We start from the raw sequence: 21,711 nt of genomic DNA on the forward strand, positions 1-21,711 counted from the left end.
AGCAGCATTCGAGGCGATAACTTTAATTTCAGTTAGTTTGTCAACGGAAATTGTAATATATTCATCATCACACAGCAACTGGAATATTAAATAAATACAAACATTCTGGGAGCCTTCGATAACCAATACCAGACGAATGGTCTGTTTAAAAGCATTCGTCCAGTCGAAATGGGACAAAAAATACTTAACTTGTTCGCAAACGAAGTACAGCAAGCAGCACAGCATCTGTACATATACGGCAATACAACAGCAAGTAGCTCTAGCAGAACTACCACTAACGGTTCCTTTGTAAAACTTTAAAGAGTGATCTAGGGAAAAGCTACAGTAAAAGTTTGCCAGTGTACCAACGTTAATATACGTTCTGCTACTTTGGGGACATGCTATAATATTTAGAACACTTGGTAAAAATTCTAAAAATGCAAAAAAAAACGAATTTTGAACGCCTTTTCAGAACTTTGACACGCAAGACAACGCTATGTAATGTACAAGCTATTTCGAAAATCAATTGCAAAATAAATATGTCGACATATTGGGCCAAAACATGGAAATGCAATTGAAAATTATGATTATAACTTTTACATACCTTCATTAAGATATGATTGGCTATATATCATTTAAATTTAGTCGTACTTTTACAGTTCTTCCTTTAGAAAAATGACTAAAACAACTGCAATGTATATATAATAAACAACGCAGTTCAGCTACGAAGTACACAACATATTGCAAGTAAAATCTGTTTAAATAAGTCTTTCTTTATAGATTTCCACCTTGTTTTGGCAATACATGCTTGATTAGTGGGTGAAGTGAAATGTTTTTATCCAAATTAAGTTTTGCTACAGCATAAGTTGTGTGAACTATGCGAGTTTCTGCTGTAAATTCATCAAGAACTCCTGCATGGACATTGAGCTCTCGGTGCGGTCTTGTATGAGACGAGATAAGACAAGGTGTCTGTCTCTGCTGTCGTCTCTGTAAAAAGAAATCAAAATGAGGTTTTCAAAATAGATAGGAATTATTTTCGCTGGAAAATTTCTTTCTCTTTCAATACAATTAGCGAAAATAGACGGGAATTTATGGAATACAAAATGACAGCCATACCAGATTAAGATAAAAAATTCTGAATGTTGGGGTGGGGAAAGAGAGGAAACCTTTAGCACATAATATCCAAATATCCTGATCGTGTTTTAAACAAACAACAACGGTATATGGAAGTGGTGGGGATCCGAATTTATATTTATTTAAATTTTTATTTTTTTAACTAATAAGTGGGACAAGAAAATAGAATGAAAAAGTGCCCCATCTTTTCCCACCCTACTATACATATAACTGTTAAAAAATTGTATCTAAAACTCCCGAATGCATCTGGCTAAGTATTAGTTCAATGAGACATTTGGCATAGAACGTACAAATGCAATATTTAAATATGACCTAGAGGTGTAAGCTAATGGTAACAGACAACAGTCATTAAGTTTTAACAACAGTTGTTTTGTCGCTATATCCTGTCTTTTCGTTTAAAATATTTCTAAATATTCTGTCCGCAATGGAAAAGACAAATACAGTTATTATTATTATTAGAGAAAGATACCTTATAACAGATATAGGAGCATGATGTGGTCGGTTCTCTTGCAACCAGTCAACAAAACTGTGAAACATTTCAGAGGATGGATTCTCAAGCTCCGGAATTGAAGACTTGAAAAGAAAAGAAAGTTAATACTGTGCCAATGGTATGTAGGATACTGTGGGTATGATAATACAGCAACAATAGCAAACATGATGCCCATGCAGTATTATACTGTTGAATTCGTTTTGAGCACAAATACATTTGGTTATGAGGTAACCTAGAGTTCCACTCTATTCTATGTGGGTGAGATTCTGTGTTGTAGCACGACATTGGTCCCAAGATTTTGGCCAGGATTGGCCCATTACCCGGGGTTGGACCAACACCCGGGGTGCTAACGCATGGACCGCACCAGTTTAAGCAGCCTGTCCCTTTCTCAAAGATAGGCGACAATGGCTTTATTGGTAATGGATGGGAGATTTTCCCTTGACAGCTCGGCCAAGGTTAGATTCTCCTGACAAATAGAGTAGAACCAATGTCCCAGGCCCTTTACATTGCTCTTCATACCAGCTCACATATATAGATAGAAGACAGCAATACAGGCGGTCTATGATACCCTCTAAGACAACCCCAAATTTGTAATATGGTAACAAAGGACAACAAGCTACAGTAGTGCCTTATGTTAGTAACATGTAAATAATTTGAGAAAAAATTATTTAAAAAAGTGTTGTTTAATTTCAATTGTCTTCTTTAGTATAACGCACATGGTGGTTTAAGCATAACTGTCTAAATTTTCTGTCTAAATCACAAGTGTCTAAATTTAGGCAAAATTGTCTTTTTCTTATACATACCAATGGCTCTTCAATGTTGCTGAACTGTGGATAATCAAGAACATCTTTGATGAAGGATTGAGATGTGAGTCTTCCCACAAGGAGGTACATCTTCCATCCGCAGTCCAACAGGAAAGCCCCGGATTGGGAGAGAGATTCTGCCGTGAGGGGTAAGACATGGGGTTGGGGGATTTCCCTTCCTGATACAGTGAGCACACCCTGGGTCAAAAAAATGTTCAGGGTTGATGTTAGAAATTATTATTTGCACTGCTGTAGGCGTGTGTAGTGTCCTTGGGAAAGACATTTAACAGAAATTGGTATAACACAATGGTCCTTTATTCAAACAGGATTTCTGTGATAGTTATCTCTTACAGTTAAAAACTGAAAAGACAATGTTGCTTCTGCACACATGACAGGCCACCGCAAGACCATCATAAAATATAAGATTCAGTATAGTTGATATAAGCCCCTAATGAATGGAACCTGCAGAAAGAGCGGTCGTTGAACCTGGGTGTTCTGTTTCATACTCCTCGTGCCCGCTTACGACCTACCATGATACTTTGTGCGTAATTTTTTGGAGGGAATTTTTATGTGGCTTACGATTTAGACAACCCATTAGTAATCACTGGGTTAAAGCAATTATCATTTAGTGCCTCGCCCAAGGACTCATACGTCCACAATGGTAGCAGTGAGGAGCCTTGAATCCATTAGCTCTGGGTTATAGGCAGGCGAGCTAACCACTTTGCCACGGTGCCGGATAATTACTTATGAATAATTTTACCTCATCATTAAGGTCGTCCACTCTATAAAGATCCGGATGCAAATCCAGCATCTGGTAGAGCGCGGGTTGCATCTTAAAGTTGATCATTGCGAAGACTCGATCGTCTAAACGTGTTGAGATACCGGTTCGGAAAGCTCGCTGTGAAAGTTAGGTTGGGGTAAAATGGTTTCTGTTTTTTTTCTCTTTTATCGTCACATTTGGTAGTAAACAAAGAATACTTACAGAATTATATTACTGTATCCTACTATCCTCATAACTCTAACAGCCTTGCTAATTGTCAGAAGTATTAAAATAACGTATTGTCCAAAATAAGCAAAAAACATTACCGGAAATAAAGTTTTGCATTTTATAACAATCTTTTTTAAGTTGGAATTGCAAAAGACATTTTTCAATTTTAAAAACAAAAATTTCAGATCAAATTTGTTATCGATTCGTTTTACTTTTACAAACAAAAAATTTAACACTATTGTAGAAACACATTGTTAACAAAAGTCCCTTCCATAAAAAAACAACTCAAAACTAAAATGTGGATTTTAAACATATTTTTAACCAAATATAATTCAAGTTTGACAAAATTAACGCATTTAACTCACATGTTTGAGCAAACATTGGATGTACAGTGGGAGCAGTCTAAGAGATTTTGGGACGTAAACTCCTGCAGTGGTCATGCCTTGTGGCAGTGTTTCCTTGTATGCCTTCAGTGGATCAACCAATGCATTCATGAGAGCTTCACGTGCATCACTGACCGATGCAGTGACTGATCTGTCCACAGCTGACAAGGAAGAATTTTTTTTATTAATTTTTGATATTTATTAAAATTGTAATGGCTAACAAAAATGTAAATTTTATACACCTAAAAAAAAATTTGTAAATTTGTAAAAACACAGTTTTTGGATCTGTGTAATGGGAAATATATATGCATTTTAATGAAATTTGAGTTTTTGTAAATTTGTTTCTTAGAAGAATGGGGGCAACAGCTCTTCACCCATAGATGTGCTTATTATTATTACATTAAATATCCTTACATAAAATTAAATTATTTTTTACATTAAGTTTCATTACATAAAATTACATTAATTTTTACATTAAATTTCCTTACCTAAAATTACATTAATTTTTACATTAAATTTCCTTACCTAAAATTACATTAATTTTTACATTAAATTTTCTTACTTACCCATTTTTGAAAGCAGAGATATGACAGCCACACAATCCACGCTGTTAAATACTTCGGCAGGTGATTTTACAACAGGTATACATAACGTGTGGACCCTTATACGCCTTTCACCCTGTGGAATTAATGCATACTAAATTATTACATGTTCAAATATATTTGTATTACAGTATACAAAAAAAACAAGTTGTTTTCTGAATTATTGCACTTTTGGAACTGTTATCGAATTAAATAGACCGAGCTTCTAGTTCCTCTTGCCTTAGAAATTGGGTTGATAAAAGCCTAACTATTTTGGGTGTCTGGAGGACATTTAATTAAATCTTTGAAACAGGGATGACTATATGTGTTTTAGAACTCGTTTCAAGCGCAAAGTAGCTTTAACTGTGCTGTTACTCGTCTATACAAACAAACAGAATATATTGCATTCACCAAATTAATCAGTGAGGTTATATATTTGATTTTGTTAAAAAAGTTAAAAACCCTGTATGGCCCTAATTACTGGCCCCGTGGTTTAGGTGCCTGCGTTGTAACCGAAGTGTCCCCAGTTCGATGCTTGACTGGGATACTAACACTGATCGCGTATGTGTCCTTGGACAAGACACTTAACGGACATTGCTCCAACCCAGCGATCAATTGGTTCTCCAAACTATTACCCATATTAAAACAAAAATCATACACAAAGTAAAAAGTGTGGTAACACGTAAGCACACGAGGATAAAAATACACGTCGGACTGCATTGCGGTGCGGCAAAATTGAGCACCGGTCGCATGAAAAACTTAAATGGGCTTTTCGGGTTTCAACTTGGGGTAAGGGGCCAAACTTGGCCTAAAACCCAGGTGTGACAAGGACTTTCCCAAAAAAGAATAAAAAAATTCACATTATACCCACCTTGCTTGTAGTGTAAAGTAAAGCAGCTTGGAAACATACAGCAGATAAGTCAGTAAGAGGATCTTCAATTGAAAGATTGACGGCATAACCAGCATCGGGATTTATATTCGCCAGGGACAGAAGGTCAGTTGAACGTACAAAGAAATTTCCATGAAAAGTGTGAATGGCGAGACCTGTGTAGAAGTTTTTGTGATATTTGGATAAAATGGTAAATACTGTTTTAGTGTAGCAGTGGTAGTAAACTAGTAATATATTGGGGTTTTAAAATGAGCTAGAAAATGAATGATTTACTTAAAATTGTAAAAAATAAGATCCTAATTGGTATTTTTACCACTTTATGGTTTGTGGCTACCTTATAAAGCCACTCAACACCCATACCCCTATGCTAAACCAATAAAGGAAATAGATTTGTTGTAACAGTTTATAATAGTAGGTTGGGGTAAGATGGGACACCTTTGACACGTAATATCCAAAAATATTGATTGTGTTTTAAACAATTAACAACGGTCTATAGGAGTCGTGAGGATACGTTTTTATAATTCTTTGAATGTTCTTTGTTTAGTACCAAATGGGACAAGAAATAGAATGAAAATGTGTATGTGTCCCATCTTCCCCACCCTGCATGCGTTATTTCATTTATAAATTTGTAGAAATAAGTCTTATCAAAGTGACAAAGACAATAGCAGAGTCTTTGTTGTGACCCCCAATAAATACACTGACATCAAGAGAATATAGAAATTTATACACTTTTAGTTTTGTGCTTGTGACTATTTGTGATGTATAAAGATTAATTCTATACTTAAAACTTAAACCACAGAACAATATTAAGACTTACCCAAATCAAAATAAAACTTTTTAAACCATTAATTTTTATTACAAAAGCCAACTAAAAACTTCTGGAGGACTGATTTTGCAAATTAAATAATAATTGAAAACTACAGAACACTAAACAAGTAGCCTTTCTTACGACTATAGAAATGATCAAATGATGGAAAAAAATACGAAACTGTCTGATTATTACCTTTAGTGCATCTTATTCTCATTACAGATTCAAATCCAATTTTTCTGCTCAAATATCGCTCCAGGTCCCTGCTTAACCGTTCCGCTTCAATAGGATTGTGCACAGTATGTAGAGACGGGTAGTAATGCATGTCACCAGCAGAAAAACGAGACGCACAAGCTACATAAAAAATTACTAATTTCAATGTTTCATAAAACACAAATTAAAAAAATTACATTGTTTCAAAAATCAAAGGTTGTTTTATAAAACATAAAAAAAAAGTTTTTAATAATAAAAGTTTTTAAAAAGTAGTATAAAAGAATTTTGTTTTATTTTTTAAAAATAAGGGACTTCTTTTTAATTTAAAAAAAAAATTTTTTTTTGGTTTAAAAGTGGGGGGTCTCGACCCCCGCAACCCCCCTGGCTACGCCACTGGGTATTAGTATTACTATGTAAAAGTATGTAACATATAAAATCCTGTGCTACTTACACAGAGTGGCGATATCAATGTATTGAGAATTGAAGAAGAAAAAATCAATGGCCACCTGTAGAGTGAAACATTAACTTTCAAGTACAGCAAGTATAAACAATGACATGTTTAGGCCAAGGGGGGAACAAAAGTAAAATCGCAAAATTTCATTTATGATAAACAATGACATAACCTAAAAATGTCTGAAAATTTTTAAAGACCAGGTTTAACATATTAAAATTGATTTTTTTATCAAAATTGTTTCCTAAAACAGCTTTTGGCAATAGATCAGAGAAAAGATTTTTTTGCCACAGGACCTCGGCCATATATAATAGAAACAGACAACAGTATTCAATTAACATTGTTGCAGCATAGGCATGGTCCTGGTTTCATGTCATATGTGCAAATATACAAATGGCCTTGAAAGAAGGTATTGTTATCTTAGTAAACAATGACATTTAAAACCTATGTCGTAACTTTACCGATGTTACCCAAAGTTAAGAATTAGTTTTATCCTACACAAACGTGTGTCATATATTAATTCAACAGAGGGCATGTCTCAAGCACAAAAAAGGTAAAAATATGATCAAAATTATTAAAAATTAAAAAAAAGTAGAAAAGCCTTTTTTTTGGAGCCTGGAATCTCTGTTAAGATAAGTTTCACTAGCTTAACGCATATTCATTTTTTTAAAGAAAAAAGAACAAATTTTGTATTTTACCTGCTGTGCAGAACAGTCGAGAGCTAATTTCTTGTAATAATCCGTGCTTGGGTTAAGGGCAGTTGTGGATTGCTCTCCTGCTCTTGCATTAGGGTCCTCTCTCTTCTTCAACATCCCAGGACCTATAGATGGAATGGCTTGCTGGAAGACAGTCACACGTCCTCCAGATGCTCCCTGGGGAGGAAGATTAGTGGATGCAGGGGTAAATTAAGGACTCTTGTGACAATTTCATTGAATTACTCTGCGTACATTTAAGCTAAAGGGGTGGAACAAGTTTTTCGCTAAATTGCATTCATGATAAACAATAAAATATTTTATAAAGCCTGACAAATGCTAAAGTCCAGGTTTAGCATATTATTGTTTTTTATCAAAACTATATAACCCTAAAACAGCTCTTTCAGCAATATATTTTGGCACCCACAATTTAACAGATTATCTTTAGCAGTGAATATTGAATAAACTTTAAACGCACTAACAAAACAGCTACTAACAAATTACCTACTTGAGAAAAAAACATAGAAGCGGGCCAAACCTTAATTCTTCACAAATTTTAATTTCTATTAAAACTTTTTAAATTTCCAAACAAAACTGCCACTCTGTCCATTAATTTAAACTTAAAACCTTAATTATTTAACAAGTTCTTTTTACCCAAACCTAATTTTTTACAAATTTTAATTTCTTTTAAAACTTTTTTAATTTCCGAAATTTAATTTCTTTTAAAACTTTTTTAATAACTAAATTTGCACTTGCCCATTAATTTAAAACCTTCATTATTTAACAAGTTGTTTTTTACTTAAACCTACATATGTGAACGCAAGACAAAAGCATCTACCCTTGACCAAGATTTCAAGGGAGCTTTTTTAATTTCCGAACTAAACTTGCACTTGCCTATTAATTTAAAACCTTCATTATTTAACAAGTTTTTTTACTTAAACTTTTTTTTACTTGATGTCAAGGAAAGATTCCCCATCCATTATCATTAAAGCCATTGTCGCCTACCTTCGGCTGGGCTCCAAAATCTGGTGAGGTCCATGCGGTAGCACCCCGGGTGTTGGGGTAATGGGCCAATCTTGGCCTAAACCCTAGGACCCTAGCTACAGTGCGGAACCTAACACACTACAAATAGAGTGGAATACTTAAAACTTACGATTAGTTTCTTGGCCACTTCAAGAGCGGCTCCGAGAGCTGAATACGTGTCAATCTCTCCCTCCGCATCCACTGTGTGGAGGAGGGGGAGCTGATGTAGAAGATCTTGGACGAGAGATTTGCTCTCTCGAAGATTCACGAGCAAATTCTCAGGTGTTGGAATAAAAACATCTAAAATTGGTATTTTTTGTTAAATTTTGGTAGTTTTTGTTGTGATTTAAATAGTTGTATTTTTGTTGTTTTTTTTTTTCTGGATGTTTTTAATATTAAGCTAAAATGTGGGATCTTGGGATAAAACCCGGGCATCTATGGATAAATGTGAATTAACACTGGAGAAACACAATAACTTTTATGGGTAACTGTACACCCTAGGTGTTGGGGTAATGCCTAGTCTTGACCGAAACCCTAGGACCCATGGCGAGTCACGCCCACACAGAATAGAATATGGGGTAAGTTAAATGCCCCTAGGTTTCGCCACTGCATGTAATGGAGCTCACATTGAAACAAATCCATATTCAAATAAAGCTTATGTGTCAATATTTATATAGTAGGGTTGGGGAAGATGGGACACCTATTTATTCTATTTTCTCGATCCATTTGGTAGTAAACAGAGAGTATTCAGAGAATTATAAAACCATATCCTTACGACTCCCATAGACCGTTGTTAATTGTTTGAAACACGATATTTGGATGTGTTAAAAATGTTCCATCTTACCCCAAAAATGTTATTAACATTGTTAACTATGTTACTAACCATCAATATCTGAGACTATTATCATTTGTGGTTGTGAGAGACCTTCACTTAGTCTGTAGAAATGAACCGTCCCATTATAAGTGAGGAATCCTATCCTGGTCCTTCCATCACCTGGCATATGATCAAGATGATCCAGAAGTGACTGGAAAAAATGGATTTAATTTTTGCCCAAAACTGGATATAGTTTTATGATAATGCATAGCAGGATTAAAAATGAAAATTAAAAAGTTAGTTAAAAAAAGTGAATATGATATAAAAACAAAACTAATCATTTTTTAAAGTTGCAAAACCAAATTAAAAAGTAGGATTTAATTTTTGCCCAAAACTGGATATAGTTTTATGATAATGCATAGCAGAATTAAAAATGAAATTGAAAGAATTCTGAGTAATATAATAAAAAATCAAAACTAATCATTTTTTAAAGTTGTAAAAACAAAATGAATTTACGTTTTGCTAAAAACTGGAGGTAGTTTTATGATAATGTATCGCAGCATTAAAAATGAAAATTAAAAAATTAGGTAAACAAGTTTGAATATAATGTAAAAACAAAAATTATTTTTTAAACTTGCAAAAACAAACTGCGAAAGGAACACTTTGGTGTAAAGGAATGTGGAAAATGGCAGTTAAACAATATTTTTTAAAAAAATGGTTATACTTACATAAAAAATATTAAAAAACTTGGTATACTTACATCAAAAAAACATTAAAAGCTAGTTTTACTTTCATAAAAAAAAACAAACAATAAAAAGTGGGTATACTTACATAAAAAAATTAACATTAAAAACTTGTCATACTTACATCGCAAACTATCTGTAGGTAACCGGATTCAATGGCAGAATGTGAAACATCCATCAGGAAAAGGTAAACAGCAGGTTGAGGGGGTCGTAACATGTATTCCTGTGGTGCTGTGAATATAATGGAATGTATATTAGGGTGGGGTAAGATGGGTCACTTTTTATTCTATTTTCTCATCCCATTTTGTAGAAAAAAAATGCACAGAATAATAAAACCGTACCCTCATGACTCCCATAGACCAATGTTAATTTAATTGTTTAAAACACGATTAGGACATTTAGAATATTTTAGATATTATGTGCTAAAAGTGTCCCGTCTTCTTTCATTCTACTATATAAACTATGGAAGCTAGCGGTAACACACACAGATAATTGAACAAGCAAGCTACTTATACTGTTGAGCAAATTAAATTAGATACTGACAGGAAATTTGGCTAATAAATCAAATTTTTCAACTAGTAAATTTTTCGGCCTATGAGGTCCTACAGCAAGTTATACCAGGATCAAGTTTTGAGCCATAGTTTGTACATTACCCCAAATTGTGCTGTAGTAGTTTAGAATAACCTAATGTTCCATCAATGGTTGCTATAAATTGTAATAGCATTTGACAAGTCAAATAAATAGGCTTCAAAAATAGGATTTGGCATGTACTTCCCACAATCAAGATTACGAATCCGATTTAGATGCTAAATAACCTACCGATAAACTCGATGGTTGAGTTTGTACATTCGGGTCTTGTGTGCGGCTCGCCGTATGTTTTGGTCACCGGGTGGTGCAAGAACTCCTCAGCCGTGTCATTTACCATGAAACACATGTTACAGCGCCATTTTCGCTCCTGTAAGAAGCTCACGAATGGATTGATGTATGTGCGACAACGCTTGCAACGTACGATGGTGCCTGGAATGTTTGTAAAACTTATAATTTACTTTTTAGTTAATTTTCTTCAGTTAAAAAATGATATTTTTTTAACAATGATTTGACTGCGCTACACAAAGACAGTATCATTTTTTGTGCACCTGTTCGAATTTATATGTTTGGATTGTAGCATATAAGTATTCTAATGTGAATAATTTATCATTTACTTAATTTAAAGATATTTTTGATAATCTTGTTTTAAAAATTAGGCAATTTTGTAGCATTACTGATTAGGCCTACATTTTGGAAAATTTTGAAAGGGTGTACCAGACTATTGAAAAATAATACACACCAAAGAGCCCTTTATGTTTTTACTTTTTACCAAAAAAAGAATTAATACCTTACCTGCTGATATTACAGGTAAAGAGCTTAGATCCTTAAAAGGATGAATGATCAAACCAAATGGAAGTTTTACTTTGCCCAGTAGGTTTTGAGTATGAGGTACAGCTTTCAATGTAGGACAAAAAACACTAAAGAAAAAAGAAATTGGTTACCTAAAAATTGATTTTAAATCAAATAACATGATAATAATAACTTAATTTGTCTCTTTTTACGGTAGCGAAGATTTAGAAATATTTAAACGAAAAGACAGGATATAGCGACAAAACAACAGTTGTTAAAAAACACTTACAGTTAAAAACATATTTACATTTATGTTATTTATCAAAAACTATGCTATTTAAAGAACAAAGAAAAGGGAAACAACAGAAAAACAACATTTGTTAAAACAAATTATTAAAAAAAAGTGTGGGAAAAAGTTGTGTGAGATATATGCCATACAACAAAAAAAATTTCATTTACTAGGAATTTGTAAACTATACCTTGGATTGCAGTTCTTTCTGTTAGGTGGGACAAGCATGCCTTGATCAGCAGTTGTTTCAAATCGAAGAGGTGTTTCAACATGCTTGTGTGGTGGGAGAAGTCGTTTTTCCTGAAGTGTATTACATATTAAAATACAGCAGTATTACGTAGTAATATAACTGATCAAAATAGTTGCAGATCTAGCATCTTGGACAGGTCATAGGCTAACAGAAAGTTTTATTTGTAATAAACAAGCTAATTAAAATTAATGCCAACTTTAATTTATATGCGAGTTAGATGACGTCATTAAAAGAATTGAGATATATCATAGGTGCCTAACATGGGTATGCAAGGTATGCGTATATACACCCTGAAAATAAATCCCATGAGTAGGCCTACCCAGATAGTATCTTATATAAAGATGTCTTAAAATTAACACTATACAGTGGTGATAGTGAAATGATCAGTCTATTTTCTAAATGAAAGCTAATAATGTGACAAGAAAAAATTGTTTATGCTTTCGCCGGCAATCTCGCATAAACTTTTTAATAAAAAAAAATGTATGGGTACCTTGACTTTTTAAGTTTCTTTTTTAAAACTATATGAGTACCCTGACATTTTAAATTTTTTTTAAAAAATCATATGGTTACTTTAAATTTTTAAAAGTTAGATGCCCATGGTCATATCTAGCTTTTGATCCATAGATTCCTAATGAGTAATCTCTATTATAACTACCTGGCTATATCAACAAATTACGTTCTGTACACACACCAACCTGCATTAAGTTGATAGGTCTTTCAGCATCACTTAAATTCATTCTGCCCATTGCATGAGATAGAGGTGGTTGGTTGGGTTGGGGCAACGAACCTGGGTATTGAGGGGTTGGACCTGGTTGCCGGTTTATGCTCGAACCGGTGGGCGGGGGGCCATTGAATTGGTATGCTGTTTTGAATGGACATTAGAAAAAAAGTATTAAAAATGCTGTATTGAATGGATATTATAGGAAAAAAGTATTAAATTGATAATTATTACTACACTGTACACAAGCGGCCATGAAGATTTACGAACAAGTGCGTCGGTAAACACTTGCCGAATATTTTTATAATACGTCGAGAATATTTAATATGACAGACATTAACATTGTTCCCAAACAGTGAGGTAAAGCAAGCACAAATTGCATAATACAAAAACACAATTATATATATATTAAACTTGTATCAGTATTAGCTATCAGGCATGTACTTAGCTATCTAAGTCCTGAAAGATTTTGCCCCAGTCTTTATTGTCATATGTTAGTTAAGAGGATAAAAGCATGGATATTGATCACACTCTACACAAGTACAACGTGTTATTTCTACAAAGTATAATTTAATTTTCCATCTGTTTTATAAATACCAGTTCTAAATGCTTTTGTTAGAATTTAAAATGAGACAGACTTGAGTTTGCTAAACAGTAATGCTTTTTTGTTCATTTGCTTTACAGAAGTAACATTTAAAAAATGGCCACTTAGGTTTAAAAAAATATAGATAAACAATAGAGGTCGACCGATATATCGGTTCACCGATATTATCGGCCGATATTTACGTTCCACCGATAATCGGTATCGGTAAAAAATCGCCGATATTTCACCGATATATTAATAGTTCGTGCGAAGCGACGTGCGTCCTACTTGACCTTTATGTGTGTTCGTAGTTTAACGTCCACGTGCCTCGTACTTTAGCCTTCACGTGCGTGCTAGTTTAACGTCCACGTGCGTCATAGTTTGACCTTTACGTGCGTCGTATTTATGCGTGGTAGTTTGACCTTTACGTGCGTCGGAGTTTGACCTTTACGTGCGTCGTAGTTTGACCTTTACGTGCGTCGTAGTTTGACCTTTACGTGCGTCGTAGTTTGACCTTTACGTGCGTCGTAGTTTGACCTTTACGTGCGTCGTAGTTTGACCTTTACGTGCGTCGTAGTTTGACCTTTACGTGCGTTGGAGTTTGACCTTTACGTGCGTCGTAGTTTTGACCTTTACGTGCGTCGTAGTTTGACCTTTACGTGCGTCGTAGTTTAACGTTCACGTGTGTCATAGTTTAACGTCCACGTGCGTTGTAGTTTAGCGTTCATGTGCGTCCTGGTTTCGTACAAAAGCAACACCTTCCTAAGAACATGCATGTTTCCTAAAAACATGTAGACCAACCAATTTTTCTCTATAACTTGCAATATCTTGAATACAGGAATTACTTTTGATTAAAACTGATCATTTCATATGTTTCGCTATAGTGACAAATATCGGTAAAATATCGGTATCGGTATCGGTAAAAGCTAAAAATATCGGTATCGGTGGAAAAAAGTGATATCGGTCGGTCTCTAATAAACAACACTATACCTAAAACCACCATAAACAAATTTTGTCTCACCATTATTTTGAGGGGGTTGTGTCATGGGTGCCTGCGGTGCCCCACTAGGTTGGGGTAACGGTGGGGCAGCTAGGGGGTTGGGTGGCACGTATTGTTGTCCTGGCAACGGGGGTGGTGCAGGTTGGGCACTTGGTGGAGCAGAGAGCTGGAAAAATAAGGCGTCACATTGTGGAATATGGTGCATTATTTGGTATTTTCACAATACAGACGCAGCAGTCTACCAGCTTTGTTTTATAAAGTAACACACATAACAAAACTTTTATTTATCCCTTTGAAAATGATAGCGCAGATCAAGTTTTTTAAAAAGTGAGGGAATCAACAGAAAAACAACAGTTGTTCTTAGATTTGAACAGATATATAACAACGGGTTTAAATGTATGTTCTTATTAGAACACATAATCTAACTAGTTAATTAAAACCTTTCTAATCCAGATTTCGGTAAAGACATAGCTTAGACAAGCAAATATAATAGGTTTCTTAAAGGGTAGCCACAGAGCTAGCTGATTGTATGAATAAGGTTTCTTTGAAATATTGTTTGCCTACTTTGTAGCTACCAGTCTCACATTAAACGATTTTGTAGACAAAAACAAAACAATAACAATTCCATGAAAAAGATAGATGTACAGAAGTAGAAACATATCAAGAGAAGCATAGGCACCAAGTTTTGTTTCATTTATTGGATGGCCAGCTATAGTGACGTAAAAATCGTGCACCCTATTATTTAATATAACGTTATATACGAGGTCAAATGTATAGAGCAGCGCCTTGTGCAAGCACATGCAACAAAAATAATTTGTTGATTTTGACATATCACTTTCCAATAAAAAAATCTTTTAAAATTTTTAAAATTTTGCCAAGTGTAGCGGCCACTTTGTAAGGCGATCTCTGGAGTGTCAATGCACCCCAACAAGCTGCAACTTGGCATCTATGGTAAGAAGTAAGAACTTACCTGTTGGCCAGGTAGTGGGGGTGGGGGTAGGGAGTGACCGTGTTGGGACGTCTGATTTGGAAAACTTTGTGAAACATTAGGGGGAGGTGCGTGACTTGTGGGACCAATGTTGCTTGGATAACCAGCTGTGGTATCTTGGTGTGTTATTATTTAGAAGAATTGTTTTTGTTAATGCATAGTTTGCTGGTTCTTACCTTGTACAATATACACTTTGAGTTTAAAGTACACTTTTAATAATTTATAAATATTTTACGTAATACAGTCAAATCAGGCAAAATTGGCAGTAGCAATAGCCAATATAACAAAGGGATTTATTGGATTAAACTAGGATGAATTTAATCTAAAGCAAGATTATTGGCTGAGACCATGAAGGGGGATGGACATCAGTAACAGGGCATTGTAGACAATGCTAATAGGAAAAGAAGCTTAATCAATGAAGAGGGTTTGCTGAATTCAAAACTAGTACAAGTTGAATACAATCTATGTATTAGTTACCTGTTCCAGTCTGATACGGATTTTGGTGGACATTTGGTGGTGGGGCGCTGCTGTAGGATGTTGCCATGCTTGGCAGGGGCCGAGAGGGAGCATGAGGTCCATTAGACACATTTGGTTGGGGGGAATTACGTTGGGGTGCATTAGGAAGGGGGCTGTTTGATTTTGGGGGTGTGAATTGGCTTTGGGAGTATGGGGGCATAGAGGGGTTGGGGGCAGACTTTGGGTAGGTGTTGGAGTAGTAACCAGCAGACACAGGGGGTCCGTTCATTGTGGGAGGTTGGGTGTTGGGGGAATACCCTGGTTGTGGGGGTGGTTGCGTATTAGGGGAATAACCTCGCTGCGGGTAGTTGTTATAGCCATTTACGGTGGAAGGAGGGTAACTTGGGGCAGTCATAGGGGGCTGGCTACCCCTGTATTGGTCTTTCATGTTGTATCCTTGAGGTGGCGGACCTAGGAAATAATTAAAACCTCTTATATATATATATATACCAATAATTAAAATTTGAGCAAAATTAAACCGAAAACAATATTAAACAGAAGCCGTTAAAATGCATATACAATACTTGCAATGTGTTACATAACTTATTACTTTATATTTGCATACCTGCGACATTTGGTTGGGTGCCATACTGGTAGCCCCCACTCTGTGTGGAGTTTTGGTAGTATGGATTACTTTGCGCCATTAACTAACTGCAGGTTACACGGTGTATTACACATTAAACTCTTAAAATGAAGGAAAATACTATGAAAAGAAAAAAGAAAATTTGAACTATTGAAAATAAATATCTTCTTTTATAAATGCATTATGGTTAAACTTGCTTTCATAGAATTTATTGATAGACTAGCAAGTTAAGCAGTCACATTAAAACGACACTGGTTTTAGTTTTTAGTAGGGGAGGATTTTTACTACTACCATTTTTTTATGTTATAGTAGATGTAGCTACAAATTGGTTATACCAGCAATTGTATAAATAAAATACTTTCGCACAAAACTCATTTAAACACACTATCGGCAATTATTATGATGTTATAACAACGCTCCAACATGAAACAGTCACAATCTTACTTAAAACTCTCCATAATTATCCTAAAGTGCTGTATTCGAGAAAACTAACTGTTTGGGTCAATACAGATACCAAAGCATTAGATAAATTAAAGAATTGTTATAACCCTACCAGATTTTAATCGTTTCGCTTGCTTCTAAGCTTTATGCGCAGTAAATACAGTCATCTATCCGTTATGACGCAACAGCGGGTTCAAAGGTCACTGCCTTTATAAACGTGGCATAGAAAATTTACAGTATTTTGGTTAATAGGGTATTTTTAAAATAATAATATACTAGAAATTAAAAATTTTAATATACCAGCTAGGTAATGACTTGTCCAAAAATATTCTTTTGTTTTTGGGAAATCGTGTTTCTTTATCTCTGACGTCACCGAGAAGCCAGTGAAGCGTGATATTTCAGGGGAAAGATGATTCACAAAGCAAAGATATGCGAGGTGTTGGCAGGTTTTCTTCGGAGAATAAATTGCCGTTGTATATTTAGTTACGGAAACAATTACCGGTTTTTATTTGTAGACTAAAAAGTTTTAATTGTTTTCATTTAAGTCAGAAGCTCGTGGTTTAAATGAAGCACTTGTGAGAACTACGCTGTCGAGAAAATTAATAAAAGAAAAAAAGATTGTAAAGCTGAAGCTTTAAACGTTTGTAACCAAATTTAAAATATATAAAGTTAAATGCCGTAGCTACATGAGAGAAAAGTAAATGGTTTAATAAGGTGTTTTATGTTCAACACAGTTTGTATAAACGTAACGCAGTACGTTAATTAGGTCACCCATTCAAAGGGTTACGTCCTACGTCGTAAAATACGTTACAAAAATATTCAGCATATGAAACTATAGACATACATTCTTAAGGACCGATGGTGAAAAAGAGCTACGTGTTTAATTTAATATTTTCTTTCAGTTAAATGTAAACACGTTTTTTTAACTGTAAGTGTGTTTTAACAACTGTTGTTTTATCGCTGTATCCTGTCTTTTCCTTTAAAATGTTTCTAAATCTTCGCTACCGTAATCGAAAAAAAACAAATAAAAGTTATATATTTATATAAATATATATTATTATAATATGCATATATTATAGTTATACCATTAAATTTATTGTTTACATCAGCACTTAGGCAAAATAAACTGCAGAGTAGTATTCTACAACTGTTCCACCTGTCCTTCTGAAGCTCTTTTGTGATACTCCAGACTCCAGAGCATTATTGCTCTTTTAATCCGACCCTCATCCTAAAGAGACTTTCATAATTCCTCTATCACCATGTATAAACTATTCGAATGGTTTAAAAGTGCTCTCAGCTATCTTGGGCTGTATAACAAAAGTGGAAAGCTTATGTTCTTAGGCCTTGACAATGCAGGAAAAACTACGTTGCTTCATATGCTTAAGGACAACAAAATGAGTGTACATGAGCCCACCATGCACCCCAGTAAGTGTTCTAAAAATGTCTGCATGTTATTCCATTTTCCTACCTTTTACATTTAGCACATTTTGTGTCTAGATCAATGGTATTTTAAAATGATAGAGCTCGATAAGCCTATAATAAAATGCAATAGTGCTCTTTTTTAGATATAAATATACGGGTTTGAGACTCAAAGCTGCCACCAATTTGCATTTAATTGTAGAGAATCTAGGATTTGAGTATATGTCTTACACTTAACAGCAATGGTTCCAACCCACTGGTCACCTAAGAATTTTAAAAATTGTCTGTCATAATATATAAAATAGTCCTAAAAAATAGACACAGGCAAAATGTACATAAAACACTAAAACAGATTAAGAACACCCATGTTATCAAGACAAACAAGTTACATTTTGATTTATGGTATTGCTCTTTCTGTGAAACCAAATCTTAACTATATTATTGGTCATTGGGTTCTATAACACACAAATAGATTCATATTTTTAAATAAAAAACATATTTTCCAGCATCAGAAAACCTTCAAATGGGAAATATATCTTTCACAACATACGATCTTGGAGGCCACGAGCAAGGTAATTTAAACAAACCAGTATTTAGCATGTCATAATTTGCATTTAAAACCTATTGGTATAGCCTGTTATATAACTATATAGTCTGTATCTAACAGTGGGGCGATTGTGCGCTTTATAAACAGAAATAAAGTTTCAAAAGCTTTGAAAGTTGTTGTTTTAGTAAGCGGTTACTGATGAGTAGTTGAAGCTTATATTGTTAACTATTGGACTTTATCTGCTACAGTCTGTGTAAGCCTATGACTACAGCATTGGTGGACTTTACACTATTGGTTTTCCTTGACATAAGCACTTGTGTGGTATTTGCAAGCCGGCTTGTGTATAAACTGATGGCTTGGGTAGTTAGTTGTGGTGTGCCACTGATTAATCAAATTTTAGGTCTTTGGTTTCCAATTTGTTACTAAAACTTGGCTAATGTATTTAGGTGGTAAAGCATCTAGAATTTACTCTAACAAAGTGGCAAATTTATTGGGTGGTCTAAACAAATTTAAATTACTGCTTCGCCATTTTGATTGTTTGCGCCTTTGTAAATTAATTATATTTTAAAGAATATTTTTATGATTGGGGGCAGCTATATGTGTTTAACCCTGGATGTCTGCCACAGGACCTTAATATGTAATGCAGTGGTTCAACTTTTTTGTATGCTTTACCCTTTTAACAAAGATGCTTATCAGGTTTCCCCCCAATATGTAATATGGCGCTCATTTATTAAAAAGCGAAAACTACTACACCTGTTAGTGTTATATTTAATGTGACGGGTGGGCTAGCCTTTTGGCAACGAGTGGTTCAGTGCGTGTAAAGTATTACAATTTGCTCAATTTTTCTGTCCCATCAACTAATGTGATCGAGAGCTCATTTACCCTCTAAATACGAGGAATTTACCCCCAGAGGTAAACGTACCCCAGTTTAAGAAATGCAGATAATGTAACATAATAATATCTATTTTAATACAGCAAGAAGAGTATGGAAAGATTACTTCCCTGCAGTCAATGGAATCGTTTTCCTCGTCGATTCAGCGGATAGATCTCGATTTATGGAAGCCAAGGAAGAATTGGATGTAAGTGTGATGCATTGGTAACAGTTCAGCCTAATAGGTAATCTGTAGGTCAAGTAGGTCTCTGTGTAAACATCATTAAAAAGGGCCAAATAAAAAGGCAGTTTTGTTTACTTAAATGGCTAGTGCCTGTTTTAAAATGGGAATTTAATTGGTTAAAAAATGTTGGTCTTTAACAGCAGTGGACATCGATAATTTGTTATTTTTTTAAAAAAATGGAGAGATGGAGATCCGTTTCTTATTTTTATATAGATTGGGCCATGAGATGGAAACAGACAAAAATCAAGTCTAAATATTTGTTGAATAAAACTCTAAAAGAGAAACACATTTCACTGAAATGGCACCGGCAGTCTTATTTTCAATAATAGAAAGTACTACTGAAATCCTCTGAAGGGAGAAAAATCTCTACGCAACTCCCACAGTGGAAAACATATGCACTCTTTACTGTGGTTGCAATTTGAATAAATGATTTCCCCCCTCCCTCAAATTTGTCTTAAACTTAAAAACCTGATGTTATTTTTATTTTGAAGACTAGCTATTAGATTGTTGTTGTATTTTACTGCTGGAAGAGACGACTATATTTTCAGTAATGCAATATTTTCATACCATACAGAGCTTACTTTGTGATGAACAAGTAGCAAACGCACCCGTTCTTATCCTGGGCAACAAGATTGACATGCAAGGAGCTGTAAGTGAGGATGAATTGAGATCAATATTCAAACTTCGCTCAACTGGAAAGGTAAACTCTTTTTTCTGTTCTTTTACCAAAAACTGGGTCTTGTATGGTTATGGTTTCTGTTTACTGTTATAGATATGCTAAAAGTGGCCTGTTCTGCAGTCTACATTGCAAGAAAAATTACAGAAAATACAAAAAAAATTACAGACACAAATCTTTTCAGCGCTTTTTTGAGCTGTGAATTAAATTTGATCCATGCATTTCTCTTCAGGGTCAAGTGTCTCTTGATAGTTTGGGAGGAGCTCGACCTACTGAGCTGTTTATGTGCTCTGTTCTTCGGAAGCAGGGTTATGGGGAGGGCTTTAATTGGCTCGCACAGTACATATAATCTCACGCAGCATTGGACATGAAAATAATGTGCATTATACGGAATGGATATGGCCAGGGTAGCCTTACTCACCCTGGGCATATTTGCCCGGTCTGGAGTTTTTGTAATATAGCAGAAAAATATATCTTTAGCGGCTGCATGATGCCACATTTAACCATTTAGTACAAAATAACTTGCAGAGCCCTTTTCTCTGCGTTGTTGAACTTGCAAAAATTTTTTTTTTCTTTCTCTCTTAATAAAACTTGTGTGTGACATTTTACATAATAACAAAGTTTTACGAATCGTTTAGGCAAATCAAGTGGCGGTTTTGTGAGAAAATAAAACAAGAAAACAAAACAGATTAAATGTGGCCGTTTCTGTATTGTGTGTCATAAAACGTGTTTATTTAAGTACAGCTGACGTATTGTCCTCTTATTTTGCCCAAGTTTACTAACTCAAAAAATGCAACGTTTTTTCTGCTCTCTTATTAAATCAACTGTAAATGGTAATTCTCGTTAATTTATTCTCCAAAAGTGGTGATCGTGCCCAAAAGCGACAATCGCATTAAAAGTCCATCAAAATATACAGCAGCAGGAAACACCTGCTGTCCAATAATTTTTATGTTGTTTCAGTTCGTCATTTAGACGTTTTATTTAATAGTGGTGGGTGAGTCGTGGGTCTTGTCATCCTAATCGGCCGAACTAAATTTATTTTCCTGTGCCTTCGGTTACTTTCAAATATCAATGCTTGTGAAATAAAGAAGTGTTTCAAAACAGACAAGATTTTTGTGCGGTATTGTTTAAAAAGAAAAGAAATGATTTTTTGCAGAAAAAATATCTAAAACAGTTTCTTCAAGAGCCTTGTACCCAGATCTGTTATCACACACACAC

The 21,711-nt window shown here is 34.7% G+C and overlaps 2 protein-coding genes across 3 annotated transcripts; one reads left to right on the plus strand and one right to left on the minus strand.

The window, feature by feature from the left end:
* Positions 1-7: 7 nt before the first annotated feature.
* LOC149724933 (protein transport protein Sec24A-like) lies at positions 8-16,437 on the minus strand. Of its 2 annotated transcripts, none has more exons than XM_089892161.1 (21): positions 16,278-16,437; positions 15,674-16,123; positions 15,179-15,303; positions 14,230-14,374; positions 12,603-12,769; positions 11,848-11,957; positions 11,372-11,496; positions 10,811-11,008; positions 10,116-10,222; positions 9,318-9,459; positions 8,565-8,734; positions 7,418-7,591; positions 6,720-6,774; positions 6,251-6,409; positions 5,230-5,402; positions 4,344-4,455; positions 3,760-3,938; positions 3,167-3,304; positions 2,407-2,604; positions 1,583-1,686; positions 8-966 (listed from the first exon to the last, which is right to left on the minus strand). In XM_089892161.1, exons 1-21 carry the CDS (start codon positions 16,354-16,356, stop codon positions 855-857), a joined length of 3,222 nt encoding a protein of 1,073 aa, XP_089748287.1. In that variant the 5' UTR covers positions 16,357-16,437; the 3' UTR covers positions 8-854. The 2 variants fall into 2 exon arrangements, with proteins under 2 accessions (XP_089748287.1, XP_089748286.1); XM_089892160.1 differs by having other exon boundaries at positions 15,179-15,312.
* A 1,382-nt stretch (positions 16,438-17,819) lies between these two features.
* On the plus strand, positions 17,820-21,601 carry LOC149724934 (small COPII coat GTPase SAR1B-like). The gene is made up of 5 exons (XM_089892177.1): positions 17,820-18,161; positions 18,662-18,727; positions 19,678-19,781; positions 20,392-20,517; positions 20,726-21,601. Exons 1-5 carry the CDS (start codon positions 17,996-17,998, stop codon positions 20,840-20,842), a joined length of 579 nt encoding a protein of 192 aa, XP_089748303.1. The 5' UTR covers positions 17,820-17,995; the 3' UTR covers positions 20,843-21,601.
* The last annotated feature ends 110 nt before the right edge of the window (positions 21,602-21,711 follow it).

Source organism: Ciona robusta, chromosome 14 (genome assembly GCF_009617815.1).
Source record: "Ciona robusta chromosome 14, ASM961781v2".
NCBI lineage: Eukaryota > Metazoa > Chordata > Ascidiacea > Phlebobranchia > Cionidae > Ciona > Ciona robusta.